Here is a 22,298-nt window from a genome sequence, read left to right as displayed (position 1 = left end):
AAGTATCTAAAGGTCTTCTACATATACCCCGTGTTCTGTCTTGCGCTATGGAAACAAAGGAATCTTACTCCATTCCACAAAGATAATTTACTTGTATTATGTTCATGAAGTCGATGTCTCACAGGGAGGAACGTAGAGAGTAGAGGTCCCCTTTTTTGTTTTGTTTCATTTGTTGGTGTCGGCTACCCCCCAAAATTGGGGAAAGTGCCTTGGTATATGTATGTATGTATGTATGTTCATGAAGTTGTTGCTGAGGATTTTTATAAACATTGCAGTGTCCTGGATATATCCTGATTCTTTTTATAACCTTATTCAAAGCAATCTGATTGTAAGTATTTATAAGTGAACAGACCCTCTTTCCAATAAGATATCGCTTTCTTACCATAGACTAATTCAGAAGATTAGGGTAGAGATGGTGGTAGCCTAAGAATAAAATCTTTATAGAATTGATCAAGTATATCAAAAATACCACGAATAAAGAAAATATGAATAATCAATATTGTGGCGGGATGTTGCAAGGACAACCCCCACACCCTGAATCACACTTACTGACAATTGTCTCCACAAAACAAACTTTCCCCTTACGTAATCTACAACCAGACTCTTAGACAAACAGGACGAAATAAACAAAACATAACATAACCTTAAAACTATATATTTCTTACTAACTATAATAAATCCAACCAAAACCATCCACATTCAAAATACTTAACACTAATCATAAACAACATTAAATATAAAAACGTAACACCATTCAAATAAACGCAAAAAAAAACCTAACAAACTTAAATTACACCGCACACCAACACCAAAAATAAATATATATATATGAACACCAACACAAAGCCGACAGTCTTTTACGGCAACTACCACAATCACAGCTTTTTAAATAACAGATTAAACTGTGTGGAAATTTGCCACAACTGCCTCGCTGAATTGGGTGGTAGTCATCATCCTCATCATCATTATCATCATCATTATCATCAGCAATCTCAATTCACAGGCCTAGGTCATCATCGGTTCAGCAATCCAAAAGCGCAGTCCAACACAATCAAGTACAGGCCAGGTCATCAACAATCGTAGTCCAAAAGAGCAGTCCAAACAAAATCCTTATTTACAGGCCTGGTCAGCAACAATAAATCAACTCTCAAAAAACAATCTCTCATAAGGAGGAATCACGGCCTGCCAAAATAAAAAAGAAAAACACTTATGAACACTCCTAACTAACTGAACTCTCACACTATAATCAAAGATAAATAATAAATTGTTCCTATCATTCACAATCACGACAAGCAAAGATAAACAAAACTGTACTTACTTAGAATATAAATAATCACTTCCTCGCTGGTAAAGAAAAATAATAAATCCAGCGTTCACACAACTGACTCAGGACGCAGTCAATCAAAAAAAGCATTCGCTCCGAAACATTCACCACTGTCGTAACCTAACTAAAAAATGTAAACAAACAATCTCATTTGTACCAACAGTCTTTCTCACCACCAACGATCGATACACTAACTACTTTCGCTCGCTGACACAATCTCTCTCTCTCTCTCTCTCTCTCTCTCTCTCTCTCTCTCTCTCTCTCTCTCTCTCTCTCACAGGATTTGGCAAAAAACAAAAAATAAAAATAAAGCAAAAATAAATCCTCCACATTCCTCCCCCCTTACTTTGCCAAATCCTTCTCACACAACACTTACATTATTTTTTTCATAACCCAGTCGCAGTCGGGAACGGGACCTCTACTCCGAGTAACTGGGCCCCCATATACTCTCTCATTCACTTCTTCCTTATCACAATCATTCGCTACATTAACACTATTCCTATCTAAGTCCCTATCATCTAATATATCATGTACAATCATATCTACCTCGTTCTCATCTGGCCCTATAATTACACTCATTTCTGTAAACAGTTCATCCATTTCATCAAAAACATTCTCAACTTTAGCAAAAGATTCATTCATACTACTAATCATTCTCCTATCTCTCACTCTCGCATTCGTCATCCTTTCTTTTACATCACCTAAGGAAAAGCCACACACACTATAGGTATCATTCATACTCAGCCACGTTTCATCTGTATTAATACATTTATCCTCCACACTCACTTGTACATTTACACCCTTGTCATACTTATTCGTATTCTTACCTACACCTATAAATTTCCCTTGCACTTTCTCCTCACTTAAAACTTTCAAAAGCCTCTTTTTCCTATATTCAACTAACACTAATTGTTTATTTTCCAGCCCTAATTTCTCATGCATACTAGGTTCATACTTGCTCATTTCCAACCAATTATTCATCCCATTCTCACAAACATTGATCCCATTCCTTCCGCACACACAGGAGGACTCACCCAGCTGAACCCTCTTACACTCTAGTTTCCCGAACATCCTGGCTGACTTAATTCCTTCTTCCTACATACTCTAGCTACATGCCCATCTGCACCACATTCAGTACACTTACCCCGAGGCTCCTTGCACATTCTAGCATAATGACCATCCTTACCACAATTACCGCAAATCACATTTGTACGATTACTCCGACATCCACTCGCTATGTGCCCAGTCATACCACACCGATAACATTTTATCCCTTTCTCTTTCTTGCACTCACTAATTCTATGCCCTACCTCACCACATCCAAAACAAGCACCTAGAACCCATCTACATTCATTCTTCTTATGACCTTCCTTTCCACACCTATAACACTTTTCATTACGGACACGACTATCTGACATACCTCGATTTGCACTCACACTCCTATCCCTATTGCGCCAATTACCCTGCCTAAATCCTTCATTTGTCCTTACAGGTATTCCCACATTACTCGCCCTAACACTCCTATCTACTACATTATCAGCTACCCTCATTGGTCCTCTCAAAATTGCATCCTTATAACTACCAAATTCTATTACACTTTCATCCATTCCAGTTCTTACACTCACAGATTTACTTTCTTTCATGCACCTATCTAACTCATAATCCTCAACTATCTCTAGTATATCATCCCATGTCAATCTCTCTTGCGTCCACCTCATTTTCTCCTTGCGTTTCAAATTAATAAACTCAGCAACATTCTCAGGTACAGTAGCCAAAAACTTCTTCATTAACTCCTTATTCTCATTTATACCTTCATCCCCATACTTCTTCCTAGCTAAAGTTTCCAGCCTACATACATACATCGATATCGCTTCTCCTGCATTCATCCGTGCTTCATCAAAATCATTCTTACGCTTATACTTAACACTCCCTTTCATACGTTTTACCTGCTCAATTATTCTCTTTTTCACACTTTCATAATCAACGTCCCCTACACTCATTATCACTCCATACATCGTCAACAAATACCCAGTCAAATATTCTCCTAACTCCCTAGCCCAAACTCTTTTACTATCACCATACTTATCCTGACAATACCTCTCATACTCCTTGAAAAAATCATATACATCCCTACTGCTATGCTCATTGAACCTTTCACACCGAGGTACCTCTCTCATAAACACAGTCTTACACACATCACGTTCATTCTCACTGCTATCATCACTGTCTACTCCCTTGTTACCTTCTTCCTCATTTGAATATAATGAATCCACTTCCACACTTAAATTCCTATCCTTAAACATTCCCTTCTTACCCTTTTTCTTACTTACCACTTTCACCCATTCACGATCGTCCTTGCTATCAGCCTGATACTTTTTCTTCTCTTTCTTCACATCACTTTTACCTTTCCTTTCATCTTTCCTCTCACCTTTCTGTTCATCCTTACTATGGCTAATTCCCTTATCTTCAATATCACCATCACTATTACTACTATCACTATCACTTCCTTTCCCATTATCACCTACCTTAACCTTCTCTTCCACTACCAACCCATTACCCGAAGCTGAGGACACTCCTCCGACTGCACCTTCACCCATTATAGTTTTCATCATCCCCATGACAAGCCCCATCATATCTTCCATTCGTTTCTCCATTCGTTCTTCATTCTCTCGCATCCTCATCTCAACACCATCTTCCACTCTCTCTACAGTTCCCTGAATTTCCCTCAGTTTCCTATGCATCTCCTCATTCTCAAACCTTAACCGCTTATTCTCTTGCAACAACTTCTCCTCACGCTCCTTACTCAGCCGCAATTCCTCCTTCAAAACCCTCAACTGTTCGTCCATTTTTCATCAACCTTAATCTAATTTCTTATCCTATTCAGTCCTTCGTCTAAGAGTCCAGCTATCAGTCCCGCCTCAGCAGTCCCTGTTCGGGCGCCAAAATAATGTGGCGGGATGTTGCAAAAGAATAAGCGGTTAAGGTTTGAGAATGAGGAGATGCATAGGAAACTGAGGGAAATTCAGGGAACTGTAGAGAGAGTGGAAGATGGTGTTGAGACGAGGATGCGGGATGTTAAAAAAAACAAGCCCCACACCCTGAATCACACCTACTGACAATGGTCCCACAACACAAACTTTCCCCTTACTTTATCAACTGGACTCTTGGACAGAAGGAAAATTTAAACAAAACATATCCTTAAAACTATATTTCCTTACAAACTAAAACGCTCATCATAAACCATAAATCACACTTATCACCAATCATACACGTAACACAAAATAGACCTTGATCATACCACTATTCAAATAAACCCTCAAAATAAATAAAGCTTAAAACTAAACACTAACAAAACAAACTTAAATTTACCACAACCCAAACATCAAAACACAGAAACATATATATATATAGTTTATGGACACCAACACAGTCGTCCACACACTGCCACTGTCTTTTTACGGCAAACTACCAATATTACGGTTTTGTGGTTAACAGTCCACTGGGTGGCAATTTGCCACAGCTACTTCCCTGATTGGGGTGGGTTTTATTATCATCATCGTCATCGTCATCATCCTCATTAACAACAGCAATCGGAATTTAATACGGTCCAGGTCATCAACAATTATCGAAATCTCAGCAGCCTTATCAAGTTCCTTATACAAGCCAAGTCATCATCAATCGAGTAAACATTCACATTCAAGTGAACTCTCTCCAAAGGAGTTAGCCTCACCAAAGGAGGAATCACGGCTCAGAAAATCAAAAATCTCTTCCTCGCTGGTAAAGAAAAATAATAATTCCAGCGTTCACACAACTGACTCAGGACGCAGTCAATCAAAAAAAGCCTTCGCTCCGAAACATTCACCACTGTCGTAACCTAACTAAAAAATTTAAACAAACAATCTCATTTGTACCAACAGTCTTTCTCACCACCAACGATCGATACACTAACTACTTTCGGCTTTCGCTCGCTGACACAATCTCTCTCTCTCTCTCTCTCTCTCTCTCTCTCTCTCTCTCTCTCTCTCTCTCTCTCTCTCTCTCTCTCTCTCTCTCACAGGATTTGGCAAAAAACAAAAAATAAAAATAAAGCAAAAATAAATCCTCCACAATATCCTTATCTATACCGTCTCAAAAAGTAAAGACACATGTGACAAAAACCAAACTCCGTTTAGCATTATCCAATTTCTTACATATTCTTTTGTCAGTCTCTAATTCGTGTCAGACAAAAACCATTTTACCAGTGATGGAATTTCCAGCTAATAAACTCTCCGGAATAGTCTAGCTATTTAAAGAATATCAATCACTGGACATTGTAGTCTTGAGTTACGTTGTTTTGATAAATTTTACCGGCAGGGGAATGAGATTCTGATACCCTATTATTTCATTAGCATTTCAAGAGAGGAAGAGAGAGTATAAATGTTTATCTTTTATCCAGTGGTCCAGTGGTAGTATAATTTCAGTACAAATATCATTACACATTAGCAAAGTTCATACAATAGTTTTTGAAGGTCAATTAAGAAATGGGTATTTATTGCACATTTTTTATTCTAATAAAATGACACAGTAGATAATGTTATAATTTCTAGGAATGTAAGCCAACGAGTAAACAATAGCCTGTATGTTAGGCAATCGCGTAGCAAGACTGAGTGGCAACACCGCAGTGGTTGTTCTTGTTCCTGGCGAGCTTTATGTATCCAGCATCACCCCAGCTGGCGCCCCAGGAGTTCTTGATGGTCCAGTAGTCAGAACCTCCCTCAGTTCCGTAGCCAACGGCCAACACAGCGTGGTTGACGGCATCGGATTTGCACTTGGGTTCATAGTAGACACCTGAGGAAGAATAGGAGGCTTTAAAGTTAGTCCCTTTCCCCGAGCGATGATTGCTTGCAAATGAAGAATTTGTGAAACAAAAGTGCCAAGGACTTCTAAACTTAAAATTAGGTAAGAAACTTTTGGCATTTGCCAAAAGTTATAACATGATATTAGTAAAGTGATTAATACCGGATTAATGCTCATACAAATAAATGCATTTATATATATATATATATATATATATATATATATATATATATATATATATATGCGTAAAATATATATATACAGTATATGTATGCATATATATATATATATATATATATATATATATATATATATATATATATATATATACAGTAAATGTATGTATATATATATATATATATATATAGATATATATATATATATATATATATATATATATATATATATATATGTATATATATATGTATATATATATATGTATGTATATATATATATATATATATATATATATATATATATATATATATATATATATATATATATATATATATATATATAATTAAGGCTATTGAGAAAGAAATATAATGCTTACCTGAGCTGTAAAACTGGAAGGACATGTGCCCAGCATCAACGCAGACACTCACGGGACCTTTGTCGTGGACAGCGTCAGCCTGGGTTTTCTCATTACCATAAGGGATGCTTCTGTATCCAGTGATTGTGGCAACAGCGCTGGAAGCATCGAAGCGGCATCTTTTTTGCTATAGAGAATCAAATGATGGATATGCTTTTAATGGGCTAAAATTATCTATTAAACTTTCTTTTACTTTCAATTAAATGTTGTTTATAAAGACAAATCAAATCTTACATCCATCGGTACATGAAATACTTGATTAGGGTGACAAGCACAGAGATGTGTACATAAGCTGTACATTGTGGTATTTTGTGGAGAAAAAGCGCACATGCAAGAGCAGGTTAGTCTTTTGTACATGTTTCAAAATTTGATGCCACCACACAAGTTATAACTTAGGTGTTTCCTTGGCTACTTACAACTTCCTCATAGGGGTAAGAGCTTTCAGTTGTGACACCTCCGGCGGACTTTATGTATCTCAGCGCCCACTGGACGACACCTCCGTTGCATCCCATGTTCTCGGTGGAACAATCAACTAGCTGTTGTTCGGACAAACTGAGCAATTTGCCTGTTTTCAGGAAGTAGGCTCCTTCTGTTGTTCCTGTCTGTGCATGGAACGGAGACGGAAGGTTTATGAAATGTTCGCATTTTTTACTTTTTCTAAAACTTAATTAATCTTATAAACTGTCATGGTTAAACTGATTGCTCACACCATAAAATGACTTTGATGGAAGACAATGCTAATTATTGATCATTCTTCGCTAAAAAGAATAAAAAAACTGTCCCAACAAACTTTCGTCAATGATCTGTGTACAATAGAATGCTTTAGAACTTCAAATGAAGCAATTTAAAAGAAGGTTAGTTAAGTCAGGAATTCCAAATTGAAGAGAAATCGTTTAATATCCCTGTTACACAAATATCTTTACATGATTAACGCTTCATAACCAATGAAAATAAATTCCTAGATTCATTATGATAAAAAGGACTAAGTAAATTAAATTTTTCATTTCAGTTGGTGGCAGTCTGGTGAGGAAATAAGTCACTGGGTACTTGTTTTCAAAATTTGGATTCTTTATTTTTCTTTATCTTAGCTAAACTCGATTCAATAACATTATTCTAGTAGTTTCTCTTGCATTTTCTATCTATAGCCTTCACGTATATACAGAAACTTTGATATACTGTATTGTAAATGATGAATTATCTTTCTCCTGAAAGGAATGATTGTTTTGATTGTATGTGAATTTATAATCTGAGTCAAAACATAATGATTTATATCACAAAAACTATGATCCTGCTTAACGTTCCATTCCTAAAAGAAACAAACGTCTCTAAAAAGGTCTTCAAGAAATGTACTCACAGCGGAGAAAGACCAGCAGGAGCCACAAGATCCCTGATCCTTGACTTCGGAGACAGCGCCAAGATCTCTCCAGTCAATGGTGTCAGCTCTTTCCACCTCTGGGAGATTGGCCATTTCCATTCCCTCTGTGGTCACTTGGTCCAACCCAGTCATTTGGGCTGTGAATTCCTCTGTGGTCTAATACAAAAGAAGATTTGCAAGGTGAATTTGCATTCTCAATAGGACTTGGTATCGCATGAAGGCATTATAGCTCAGAGTAATGAATAAGTCTTACAGTTATAATTTGGTCTTCTTACCATATCAGCGAACTGGTTTATGGCCACACTGAAGGTAACTTCGCCCTTTCGGAAGCGTTCATTGTGCTCTTCGATGTACTTGAAGTTGCTCTCAAAAATTGCCTTCCTGTAGAGGTCCTCCTTGGCGTTGGTGTAGGACTTTCCGTGGGTCATCTTAAAGGAAAAACATTTGCTTAAGTAATTGATGATTGCTTAATTAGAATGGAAAAAGTTAAATTTGTAAGTAAATTAAGTTTTGACATAAGTTTTTGCTTGCGTGTTAAAGGCACACATGAGACTGCTTTATCATTTTCATAGTATTTACTCACCTTGAAGTCTTCCCATTGCTGACTAGCAGCAGCCAGAGTCAAACCACAGAGGAAAAGGACGAACTTCATCTGGAAATACAAAAGGGAAACAAAATCAAGTAGCTTAATTCTTAAAGCCTTTCACAAATTGTATGATCAATAAAACGTACAAAATCTGGATCAAAATCACAATAAATATGTTTGTCGTTGTTCAGTCACTAGGCTTATCAAAGGTGCTCCCAACCCTTTAATATTATTTGCTTTCCATATAAATAAGAAAAAGATATTGTATTTTTGGAACTCAAATGCTAGGAATTGAAATCTTTGATGTCCAGTAAAAATATCAAGGTCTTCATTTGATCTTAACAAGTAATTACTTGTTTTCTTTTTGCTATAAAAACAACCACTTTGCAATACTAGTAGGAAGTGTTTCTAATGACCAACCTTGACGGAGTGATATGAAAAAAAAAATTCAGTTTCTGTTTATATGGAAGTAACCGTGGGAAAATGTCTCCGTTGACCCCATACACACACGCGCGCGCACACACACACACACACACACGCACACACACATCGACTGACCCTTCTCTGGTTAGGCCAGGGAATGTCGAGCTACTTATCAGTCGTTATCTTTACATAAGAATCTCTTTTTCACAAGAAACCCAAACCAACATCCATAGATGATTACTATACAACTTCCCCACCCAGCGTTATGTACATTTTTTTTATTCCTTTAATTGAAATTTTAAAAAATGCTAATGTTTCGTTATGAATCCCTCTCTGTCGATCGATGCTTAACGGGGGAAATATTTTAAGATACTCCAAATACTAGTCAATGGAGGATGAAATAAAAAAAAAATTTATTGAAAAAGATGTCGATTCGTGTTCTTGTAACTCGATGGTCGATGATCCAATTTCTTTCATATAACTTTTGTCTATTTTAATTCAGCCTTTAGACTTGTCCAAAAGATATTGCAATGTGGTTGTTTATTAATTTTCATAGTTTTGTGTAAGGCCCTGTGTGGATACTTCATATTTAATAAGTAAATAATTTGCAATTTTAAATATTGTCAATTTCATGTTTATGTTATCGTTGTAAATGAATTATGATTATGTTATTGTTCTAGCATGAAATATTAGGCTTTCAACTTTTGGTTTCATCATCTGTTTAACGTTTTTTTTTTTTTTTTTTTTTTTTTTTTTTTTTTTTTTTTTTTTCTTCGGATTTGAATGTTACTACATTTATAAGACATTCTATTCTCTAGAGATAACGAAAGATCAGCTGTTGAAGGAATTACCCTTTTCAACGTCAGCTTCGTACACATACGAGCGCACACACAGATTCAACCCTTCTGCCCCCCCCCCCCCCCCACCTCCTCCTTTCCTAATTACAGGCATAACACTAAACAGAAAAAGAGCAACATGGATATGTACAAACATAAGTGTGAGGCGAGGTGAATGCAACTGATTTTTATTCAACAGATAACTAGCTTATATACAAGGACTTGTGAGCAAGAATGTCAAAAAAATTCAAACAAACTAGAATATGGGATGACAAGCTTAAACAGGTTGGTCTGTTAGTATTGTGAGAGCGAGCTAGAGATAAAAAAGCAAACAATTATATTGTAAGAGAGTATATGAAACACAGAGAGCAAACTAAAGAAGAGGATATTCTAACAATATGTAAGAAAAAGAAATTGACATGGGCTGGACATATAATGAGAATGAGAGACATAGATGGACATTAGATTTAACAGAATAGTCCAAAGAGATTGTAAAAGAAGCTGGGGAAGGAAGAGAAGATGACAGATTAACGAACTAAGAACGTTTATGGTGTAGAATGGCATAGGAAGATAGTTAACATATACAAGTGGAAAGACATGTCTGAGGCTTTTGCTGTGCAATTGACTAACAAATGGTGATGATATATATACATACATACATACATACATATATATATATATATATATATATATATATATATATATATATATATATATATATATATATATGTATATATATATATATATATATATATATATATATATATATATGCGTGCGTTTGTGTGTGTGTGTGTGTGAAAACCAAGCACGTAACTCCATGTCATAAAGGGGGAGATATGAAGAAGCAATTCACTGCAATATGCAGGAGGTTCACTTTCGTCAGTTACCTACAACACACCACAGAACAGCTTACACGCTTTTATTTTTATCTTTGATAGCCTGCCTAATATATCTGACCGTGTACTGACTTTTCGTCCGATGTCACTTTGCCCGACGACACTTCGTCCACGTCTTTTTGTCCAATGCCTTTTCGTCCGATGTTTGTGTCTGAAGTAAAATTATTGGTCCCAATCCCATATTGTATTGTTCTATAGTACTTCCTGCCGGTAGCCCCTAGAACGCTTAACTTTTACAGTACTGCTCCCCCTAATGTATTTTGCGTCACTGTCTCTTATTAAAGTAATTTGTCAAAGCCTACTTGATTGGGACTTCCAGCTCTATGCCCTGAGCAGCGTCTACAAGTGGTTATCGGGGCTAACAGTCCCGATATATCTTTGGACTTGGTTAGCAAATCTCTTGTTTGTCGAGTGTGAGACTGTTGGCGCTCTATTCCTCTGTCCAGAAATCAGAGCAGAGAGGCTTTCCTGGAATTATTTCCCACACTTTGGTATTAAGTGATAAATTTAATTTTACCCTTATAACTTATATTGTAAAAGTTTTGTAATATGAATAGTGGTTAATAGTCTATATAGAGATAATTCCATTCTTGTTTTATAATAACAACAACAAAAACAACAATAATAATAATGATAATGAAATGATAATAATAATAATAATAATAATAATAATAATAATAATAATAATAATAATAAACTACATGATTTGATTTATGGATTTGAGTTGAATAGTTTTGAGGACGCTAAACGCTCAACTTTGCAGTTTGAAGGAAACTTTAAGATACCCGGACGAAGGGCGAAGGGTAATTGAGGTTTAAAGCAAACCGAATTGAAAAAGATGATTTCAGCTAAATTATTTCAGGTTTGGGATTTAGAACAATCTATTTCTGGTACGAATCGATATATATATATATATATATATATATATACATATATATATATATACATATATATAGTTTATATATGTGTATATACATGCATGTATATAAGCTTTTACAGTATATGAATATTCTGTGTATATATGTATATTTATACGATGCATATATACATATATATACACAGACATATATACATACATATACATATATATAATATATACATACATATACGTATATATATATATATATATATATATATATATATATATATAATATATATATAAACTCTATTTATATATTATATGAATACAGTATATTTGCATGTACTGTACACACCCACACACACACACACACACACACCCACACACACACACACACACACACACATATATATATATATATATATATATATATATATACATACATACATACATACATAAATACTGTTTGTACATACATACATCCCTAAATACAGCAGCCTTTGTATTCTCCCAACTGTTTATACATGCATAAGCAAATGTAAAATGCATATCACCAAGTTATGGCTTAACCTTGATATTTCATCGAGATTCCAGGTGTGGACAAGATATCTGTCCGCAAGCCACTGTACATTTTGTTCTTCAAAACGGAATAACATCTTGAAATCACGATCAAGTGTGGGTAAACGGGGCATGTATTGTTTAACATGCCTCACATCCACAAAATCTGCCATCGTGCTGAGAATCGGACAGAACAACCTTTCTCTTCGAACTGCAGTCTGCTACTGACCAGACTCGGCTTTTTCGAAGCATATGCTCTTTATATGAAGTAAAGGGCCTTCTTTATGTATATCCATTAACTTTTTTGTGATTATAAGGATATGCTTTTGCTCTAAAAGTAGAAGCTTTTGCTTGAAATGTTTATGAATACAGGTAGAAGGATTTCCTTCATATTTTGCAAGTATAAGCATATCCTTTTTTCATGAATACCACCCAATGGTTAGGTTAAGTAAAATTTGGAAATCAAATCGCCTGAAATTACATATAAAAATCAGACTATATATCAGTTTAGTGAGATCGGTGTTACTATATGGACATGAGTCATGGTATGACAATGAAACAATCTCAAATAGATTTAGTAGATTTGAGAATGAAGCTCTCAGAAAGATATTGGGAGTTGAAAGGTAGGACAGGCTTTGAAATAAAACTATAAGAGACATTACTCGAGTGCGATATGTTGATGACATCATGATGTAGGGTAGATGGAGATGGTTTGGGCATGCTCTTCGCACTCTCCAAGAGAGATTAGTTCACCAAACATTCAGTTGGGTTCCACAAGGCACTAGAAGAGTTGGAAGACTCTGACCTACATGGTGAGGACTATGAAGCGCGATGTAGATGATGAATGGAGAATTGTTGAATTAAAAGCTCAAGATAGAGACGACTGGTGAAATCTAACCGAGGCCCTTTGCGTCAATAGGCTTAGAAAGATATGATGATGATGATGATATAAATATATATATTTATATATATATAAATATATATATATATACATATATATATATATATATATATATATATATATATATATATATATAAATATATATATATATGAAAACCAAGCACGTAACTCTATATCATAAAGGGGGAGATATGCAGAAGCAATTTACTGCAATCTGTAGGAGTTTCACTTTCGTCAGTTACCTCCTACAAACCACAGGGTAACTTACATACTTTTTTTTAACTTTGATAGACTGCCTAATATATCTGACAACTTCTTCGGTTGGCGATTTTAATTGTCTTACTCTTCTGCTAATGCTTCTAAGTTTTCTTAATTCTCTATAGCTAAGCAAATGCTCCGCGATATCCCCTTCTTCTCTGCACAATTCACAACTCTATCATGACCTCCCTTATCTTGTTCCCATGATAGCCTCTGTTAGATTACTTATGTAATCACTCATCCAAATACCTTCGACGAATCTCAACTTTGCCACTTATGCTCTCTTTTCTTCTATATCTCTTTTAATTTCATTTGACACTTTACTTTTTATTTCTTTCTTAAGTTCTTGTATTCTATAATTTCTTACTTCTTTAATTTAGTATAATAATTTTATCCTATATCTAAAAGCCTTTTCCCCAACATTCCCCATATGGTTCCTTTAATTATATCTTCAACTACATCTTCAACAAATCGTTTAACATTTAATGCAACGATGTAAAAAAAAAAAAAAGAAAACTTAAATTTGTTGTATATCCAGTTCTATTCTCTGCTGGCCAAATGCATATAATCCGTTAACCAAGTCCAGTAGATGACATCCTGCTGTGACTTATTCCCGTCCTGACGTCATATCCTGCAACATCCCACCACCATTTGGGTCAGCACGGCCATGTCAACTTGCTTGTTCAAGGTTCTTTCTCTCTTTAATATTCACTATGTACAGTTAGACACAGGAATTTCTGGTACATTTCTCTCCGAAGAAGCGCACCCAAGAACACCGTTACTGCACGGCGAGTTACTGTGTTTAGACCCACCTACTAAGTCTGTTATCCCTTCCTACACTAACTGTTTGGCTGCTCGCCGAGAAGTAAGTGTGTGACAAGGTGCACATCATCGAAGCGAGTCGTGCCAGGGATTCCTGTATCCAACAGTACGCACCCTGTCCTTCATTGTACTGTCAATGCTTTTGCAGAGAGTTTTAAATATCACAGATGACCCGAAACTGTTGTTTATCGCCTTGAGCAGTTCAACCCTGCAACAGTTTCAGGAAGCAGCTTTCATTTGACTTTCAGGAACACTGTATTCACAAGAGGCAGATAGTGGTGCCCGGGAGCAAGCATAAACAGCATTGTTGTTATTGCAAACCAGCAAACGCAACAAGTCCCACCTGCATAAACCATACTTTGATGAATAGGCCTACTTACGAAGATAAATAAGAAAATAATAACAACTTAAACCTAAGCAACATAAGCGATTGAATATCAATGCCTCAATGTTTTCTAGACATATCTACGGACTAAATAGGATTATGCAGAAAAGGGTTAGGCTACATAATTACCATACAAACAAATTAACATTGAAATTTGCATGTCTTCACATTTAAAAAATCAACTAATTCTATCAGTAACAAACATTTACTGTATAGCCTATTATTCTGACCTTTGATATAGATTTAATAAATATCCATTGATATTTTCCAGTTTAAACTATCTTTATCAAGATATTTTTCTTAGATGATATAGAACGAAGAAACTTAACAAATATGAAAAATTGAATCATATGTGAAACTTGGCTAGAAGTATGAGATCACTATTCGATGAATCCCTGATCACCTTCTTGTGGATAAATATTGTTACGTGAAGGAAAGCAAAGGAGTTGCGTAACCTGGATCTTTCTAACTCGAGCACTTTGAGTTGTCATGTATGGAGCCAAAGAAGGGATTTTCTCACGGTCGTATCTGTATAAATACGAACAGAAATCTTGTGTGTCACACCACTACGGCAAAGTAAGGCACTGAAACTGTTTCTTCCGTAGTAATTCTACTCTGAACCTCTAACGTTTACATATTTCTATTCATAAATGAAGGAAAAGATTAACTGCGTTTATTAGTTTTTTTTTTTTTTTTTGCTTTTCTTCGTCGAAGACTTTAAGAGAAAAATCAGGATTCAGGTTTTAGTTCTTTTTTCTAATTCCAGATGAAGTTCGTCCTTTTCCTCTGCAGTTTGGCTCTGGCTTTTGCCAGTGAACAATGGGAAGACTTCAAGGTATTTAAATCTTCTCTGAACAATGAAAATATATATATATATATATATATATATATATATATATATATATATATATATATATATATATGTATATATATATATATATATATATATACATGTGTGTGTGTGTGTGTGAGTGTGTGGTGTGTGTGTATGTATGTGTCTATATGTGTGTATGTAACGAGGACATGTTATATTCCTATGTATTATGATACTGGACGATTATAATCAATTTAAAGATATGTTGCTCACAGAAGAAAACTCTTGTTTTGAACATAATTCTGTTTTCGAAATAAGATATTTCCCTTTATAGTTGACCCATGGAAAGTCCTACACCAACGCCAAGGAGGACCTCTACAGGAAGGCAATCTTTGAGAGCAACTTCAAGTACATCGAGGGGCACAATGAACGCTTCCGAAAAGGCGAAGTTACCTTCAGTGTGGCCATAAACCAGTTCGCTGATATGGTAAGAACACCAAATTATAACTGTAAGACTTATTCATTACTCTGAGCTATAATGCTTTCATGCGACACCAAGTCCTATTGAGAATGTAAATTCACCTTGCAAATCTTCTGTTGCATTAGACCACAGAGGAATTCATAGCCCAAATGACTGGGTTGGACCAAGTGACCACAGAGGGAATGGAAATGGCCAATCTCCCAGAGGTGGAAAGAGCTGACGCCATTGACTGGAGAGCTCTTGGCGCTGTCTCCGAAGTCAAGAATCAGGGATCTTGTGGCTCCTGCTGGTCTTTCTCCGCTGTGAGTACATTTCTTGAAGACCTTTTTAGAGACGTTTGTTTCTTTTAGGAATGGAACGTTAAGTAGGATCTTAGTTTTTTGATATAAATCATTATGTTTTGCCTCAGATTATAAATTCGTACAAAATCAACACAGTCACTCCTTTCAGGATAAAGATAATTGATCATTTATGATACTTCTAAGTTTTAGTCTACACGTGAAAGTTCTAAACAGAAAACTGAATTTGGTCAACTATAATAATGTTATGGAATTGAGTTTTGCTAAGACAAACCTAAAGATATCCAATTCGTGGAAAATAGTATACATTAACTTATATTCTCACCAGACTACCACCATCTGAAATGAAAACTTCAATTTACTTGCTCGATTTTTATATAAGTAATCTAGGAATTTGTTGTAATTTGTTACGAAGTGTTGATCGTGTAAGATATTTGTGTAACAAGGAAATTAAACGATTACTCTTCTATTTAGAATTCCTGACGTAACTAGATTTCCCTTAAAATGTTTAATTAAAAGTTCTAAATCATTTTGTTTGACATAGATCAGTAACGAATGTTTGATGGGACACTTTATGTTTACTGAAGAATGATCAACAATTAATTATTATTGTCTTCCATCAGAAAGTTATTTTACAGTGTAAGCAATCAGTTTAACTATGACGGTTTTTATGTTAAATAAAAAAATGAGAACATTTCACAAATCCTCCGTCTCCATTCCATGCACAGACAGGAACAACAGAAGGAGCCTATTTCCTGAAAACAGGCAAATTGTTCAGTTTGTCCGAACAACAGCTAGTTGATTGTTCCACCGAGAACATGGGATGCAACGGAGGTGTCGTCCAGTGGGCGCTGAGTTACATCAAGTCCGCCGGAGGTGTCACAACTGAAAGCTCTTACCCCTACGAGGAAGTTGTAAGTAGCCAAGGAAACACCCAAGTTATGACTTGTGTGGTGGCATCAAATTTCAAAACATGTACAAACGACTAACCTGCTCTTGCATGTGCGCTTTTTCTCCACAAAATACCACAATGTACAGCTTATGTACACATCTCTGTGCTTGTCACCCGAATCAAGTATTTCATGTACCGATGGATGCAAGAGCTGATTTGTCTTTACAAACAACATTTAATTGAAAGTAAAAAAAAGTCTACTAGATAATTTTAGCACATTAAAAGCATATCCATCATTTGATTCTCTATAGCAAAAAAGATGCCGCTTCGATGCTTCCAGCGCAGTTGCCACAATCACTGGATACAGAAGCATCCCTTATGGTAATGAGAAAACCCAGGCTGACGCTGTCCACGACAAAGGTCCCGTGAGTGTCTGCGTTGATGCTGGACACATGTCCTTCCAGTTTTACAGCTCAGGTAAGCATCATATTTCTTTTTCAATAGCCTTAATTATATATATATATATATATATATATATATATATATATATATATATATATGCATATATATATACATATATACTGTATATATATAAATATATATATATATATATATATATATATTTATATATATAAATATATATATATATATATATATATATATATATATATATTTATATATATATAAATATATATATATATATATATGTATATACAGTATATATATATATATATATATATATATATATATATATATATATATATATATACGCGTATGTATTGTCAAACACTTTGCCTTTACTATATGTGTGAGATATATATCGATGTATGTGTGAATGCGTTTGTGGATGTGTGTAACCAAATATTGGTTCAATATCTACCACTTCAATAACATCATGAAGTAACTTTAGGCAAATGAATCTTTGCTTATTTAATCTTTTGAAGTCCTTGACATATTTGTCTCACAAATTCCTTAATTAAAAGCAATTGCCACTGAAGGAAAAGGGTCTAATTTTAAAGCCTCCTATTCTTCCTCAGGTGTCTACTATGAACCCAACTGCAAATCCGATGCCGTCAACCACGCTGTGTTGGCTGTTGGCTACGGAACTGAAGGAGGTTCTGACTACTGGATCATCAAGAACTCCTGGGGCGCCAGCTGGGGTGATGCTGGATACATAAAGCTCGCCAGGAACAGGAATAACCACTGCGGTGTTGCCACTCAGTCTTGCTACGCGATTGCCTAACATGTATGCTCTCTGCAACACTCTTTGAAATTATGACAAGATCTACCTTTTAATTGTGAATAAAGAATTTAGAAGCATTAATCCTCTTCGTCTCTCACTAACCTTCCAAAGGCACCTCTGGGACATGTAATACTGTGTACAAACATAAACATAGTTCGACTCCCAAGAACGAAATGGATTCCAACCTTTGAGATGAGTGATTTAGCTTCCTGAAGGAATGACGTAATTTGAAAACATTATTTCTGCCACTTTCATTTCTGTGTCATTCCTTCTTTTAATGGACTGGTAATGGTGATACAAGTAATAAGTTTGGCCTGAGAATCTTTATTAGCCTCATAAATCAGAATTAATCTCCAGCCTCTTCAATATTTGACTATTTCCAAGATGCCTGACATTTGAAGAGAATGGTAGCATATTTGCTCATATTTTAGATATTTTCATTCCATAAGCCTATAAAAGTTATATAATGTCCATGTAATTATTGAAAGTTTAAATTTTTGTAATTCTAGCCTAAAATTAGACATATTTCGCAGATGAAAAGGAATTTCTGGGAGTAGAAATATAGTGTAAATAAGGTTACAGTTTACCATAGTTGTTTCGAGGAATATTTTTGTATTTCGAAACCTTTCATATACTTTTACATTTTCTTTTTATCATATTCTAGTCTTGAAAATTGAATGTATCCAGAAACGTCGGTCAAATTCTCGAAATAAACTCTTCTGAAATGAAACATATTTTCAGAAAAGAAAATAGTTGAGCAATAAACCACAGTTCATTTTGTATAGTCAAACAAAATCTCGCTCGTTCTTAACTTATTTCATCTTTCATCATTATCTCTCAAGTCTTTTTCTCGTTCCAGCAAACCCTTTGACTGAAAGGATATTTCCAGGTAATCATTTCCATAAATCATTCTAACTACTTAAGTAAAAAGGTCTTTGCAAAACACATAGGAATGTGACTTTAATGGTCTGCTGTTGACGCATCATTACATGAGGGATAAAAGGGTATTGAGTAAGGACATCATTCTTTTATGTTATCATTCAAAAAAATTTTATTTCATTTACTGTTTTCTCCTTTTGTTTTCTCTTGCTTTTCCACTAGCACTGTCACAAGTAGTAGATTACCATTCTGGTCATTCACTTATTTACTTAACATTTCTTCTACTGTCCCTAACCTTAGATATCAAAAACCCCAATGGAGTAAGAAGCTTTCATTGATACACAATACTATAATTTTAGGTTTTCAGTGGAGCTCTTTAAATCCCATAATATACTGGGTGGAAATTCTTTCCCCGCTCTATTTCAGTTATTCTCTGAGTTTGCGCACCACAGTTTTCTTTTGTTTCCTTTCCAACCTTCATTTGTTATATTTCATTATTCATTCGTTATACCTTTATTATTCACTTCAGCTAACTTACTCATCATTTCCCTGTAGTCATACCTTTCAGTCCTTCCCTCCTCTATAGATAATATTGTCTCGGCTTCTTGAGCTCCGATATGTGCTATGTGCGTATTAGCGATGCAAAGGGCTGAAGGGTTGGGGAGATGCACACCGCAGGCACAGAGCAGTAAGGGGGATAGATGGGGATACATCGCCATGCGATACAGATATATGACTGTAAATTGTATATTGGGATCGCATCACAGTGGGCAAGATGTGACATCTCAATTGGTCCGGCACATTACGGTAGTGATCATTGCTTACACGATATACATGCGATATAGATCGCAGCTTACATGATCCATGGGACTTCCGTATATAAAAAGTTTTCAACAACACCACTCAAGCATTTTATATCATAAAAACAAAAGTTAGTTTCTGCCCAAGTAGTACTTTTCATTTATTACGTTGTTCAGGCCTTGTATTTTATTTCAAATATGACAAAATGTTCTCTCTCTCTCTCTCTCTCTCTCTCTCTCTCTCTCTCTCTCTCTCTCTCTCTCTCTCTCTCTCTCTCCCAAATCATAACTGCAAAAGAGTATTTGACCAACTCATTTCTTATGTTTTTCAATGTCGTCCATCTATTTCAATGAGCTCTCTCTCTCTCTCTCTCTCTCTCTCTCTCTCTCTCTCTCTCTCTCTCTCTCTCTCTCTCTCTCTCCCAAATCATAACTGCAAAAGAGTATTTGACCAACTCATTTCTTATGTTTTTCAATGTCGTCCATATATTTCAATGAGCTCTCTCTCTCTCTCTCTCTCTCTCTCTCTCTCTCTCTCTCTCTCTCTCTCTCTCTCTCTCTCTCTCTCTCTCTCTACTTTATACATTAGCGTGGAACGCATACCACATCTCCCATAGGGAGGTATACCACATATATAGTTTTGAGAGGTGATTAGGCTAGCAATACCGGTGGAACAGAATGCGAGTAATGCGATACGATACGTTATCTCCTTGCACGTGTTGTACCGCAGGTGCACGACCATCACCACCCACTAGGCAAAAAAAATGGATCTGCTTTCATTCTGTCTACCAGTGTTGCGACGTAGCAAGGCAACCCCGGATGTATTGCACACGTGATGATGCTCATCTCGGTCTGTGGATTTGGCGCAAAACACACCCGGGATGAATGGGGATGTTTGGCGATATGCTCAAAATTTTGCTAAAATTCGCAGCTCACCGCATCGCCTTGGCCGTATCGCCCAAGTGTGACCCCAGGATAAGTTTGAAGTTAAGTAATGTAAGCCTAAAGTGCTTGCAAGCAAAAGTTAATTATAATTATAGGAGACAATGAGACCCGTTGCTTTAATTGTGTGAGGCCAATCATGAATATAAGATGAAATTCTTTTCCTCGTGGTTCTAAAAGAGATATGACTTAGGTGAGTTTTATGTTTGTGTCTGAGGTAAAGTTACCGACGCCAATCCCATATTGTATTGTTCTATAGTATTTCCTCCCGGTAGCCCCTAGAATGCTTAACTTTATAGTACTGCTCCCCCTAATGCATTTTGCTTCACAGTCTCTTATCAAAGTAATTTGTCCAAGCCTACTTGATTGGGACTTCGCACTCTACGCCCTGAGCAGCGTCTATACATCAAGTGGTTATCGGGGTTAACAGTCCCGATATATCAATATATCGTTGGACTTGAACGGTTATGGTTAGCAAATCGTATTCCTTGTTGTTGTTCTCTTGTTTGTCGAGTGTGAGAGCGTTGGTGCTCTATTCCTCTGGGTCCGGGAATCAGAGCAGGGAGGCTTTCCTGGAATTATTTCCCACACTATGGTATTAAATGATAAATTTATTTTTACCCTTATTACTTATACTATAAAAGTTTGTAATGTGAATAGTGGTTATAGTCTACCTGGAGTTAAGTGGAACTGTATATTGAGGATGCCAGAGAAGACTTGTACTTTAATTCAGCCAATCTGTAAATTGTGGACTTATCAACTTGTTGACTGACTAATATCGATAAATTAGTCAAACATTTTCCTTTAATACCATCCATATATACATTTCATATGGTATTAAAATACATTAAATCATGTTTATTTGTTCAAAAAAATTTCGTGGTGATGAGAACAGCTCCCCAACTGCATGGGCTATCTTTACTCGCTTTAAGTTATGTCTTCTTTTCAAAAAATAGGAATGTTAACCTAAATTCTATCCTGGAGTTACATCATTTATTAGACCATATGCTTAAATGCTGTCCAATTGAATGACCGGTTTATTATGTTATTGATAGATAATCATTCCGTTTAAGGAAATGAGGAAAGTGTCTAGTACATTGCCAGAGGTGGTGACACTTTTGAATTCTAAGGATGGAATTCTTACCTGTATAACACACTTACTGGAACCAGGAATAGGAGATATTGGCCAGTGAAGGGGAGAACCCAAAATCGTTGGTTTTCATTCTTAATTGTTGCTCTTTTATGACTAATGAACTACTAAGGTTATCATTACCTATCAGATTAGACTTAAGAAAA

General features: G+C 35.7%; 2 protein-coding genes across 2 annotated transcripts; one reads left to right on the top strand and one right to left on the bottom strand.

Moving 5' to 3' along the window:
• Positions 1–5,875: 5,875 nt before the first annotated feature.
• Positions 5,876–8,800, bottom strand: LOC137623691 (digestive cysteine proteinase 2-like). The gene is made up of 6 exons (XM_068354520.1): positions 8,711–8,800; positions 8,403–8,555; positions 8,107–8,283; positions 7,169–7,354; positions 6,714–6,879; positions 5,876–6,151 (listed from the first exon to the last, which is right to left on the bottom strand). Exons 1-6 carry the CDS (start codon positions 8,777–8,779, stop codon positions 5,946–5,948), a joined length of 957 nt encoding a protein of 318 aa, XP_068210621.1. The 5' UTR covers positions 8,780–8,800; the 3' UTR covers positions 5,876–5,945.
• Positions 8,801–15,418: 6,618 nt separating this feature from the next.
• Positions 15,419–18,390, top strand: LOC137622948 (digestive cysteine proteinase 2-like). The gene is made up of 6 exons (XM_068353533.1): positions 15,419–15,487; positions 15,801–15,953; positions 16,073–16,249; positions 16,975–17,160; positions 17,450–17,615; positions 18,176–18,390. Exons 1-6 carry the CDS (start codon positions 15,419–15,421, stop codon positions 18,379–18,381), a joined length of 957 nt encoding a protein of 318 aa, XP_068209634.1. The 3' UTR covers positions 18,382–18,390.
• The last annotated feature ends 3,908 nt before the right edge of the window (positions 18,391–22,298 follow it).

Source organism: Palaemon carinicauda, chromosome 30 (genome assembly GCF_036898095.1).
Source record: "Palaemon carinicauda isolate YSFRI2023 chromosome 30, ASM3689809v2, whole genome shotgun sequence".
NCBI classification, from domain to species: Eukaryota; Metazoa; Arthropoda; class Malacostraca; order Decapoda; family Palaemonidae; genus Palaemon; species Palaemon carinicauda.
This window is presented reverse-complemented; position numbering and strand designations above follow the sequence as displayed.

Excerpts from the sequence above, each read along its gene's own strand:
- LOC137623691 (XM_068354520.1), bottom strand. The coding sequence starts at position 8,779 with ATGAAGTTCGTCCTTTTCCTCTGTGGTTTGACTCTGGCTGCTGCTAGT. Across the intron at positions 6,880-7,168 it reads CTTACCCCTATGAGGAAGTT|CAAAAAAGATGCCGCTTCGA; the intron begins GTAAGTAGCCAA and ends GATTCTCTATAG. Across the intron at positions 6,152-6,713 it reads CTTCCAGTTTTACAGCTCAG|GTGTCTACTATGAACCCAAG; the intron begins GTAAGCATTATA and ends ATTCTTCCTCAG.
- LOC137622948 (XM_068353533.1), top strand. The coding sequence starts at position 15,419 with ATGAAGTTCGTCCTTTTCCTCTGCAGTTTGGCTCTGGCTTTTGCCAGT. Across the intron at positions 16,250-16,974 it reads CCTGCTGGTCTTTCTCCGCT|ACAGGAACAACAGAAGGAGC; the intron begins GTGAGTACATTT and ends TTCCATGCACAG. Across the intron at positions 17,616-18,175 it reads CTTCCAGTTTTACAGCTCAG|GTGTCTACTATGAACCCAAC; the intron begins GTAAGCATCATA and ends ATTCTTCCTCAG.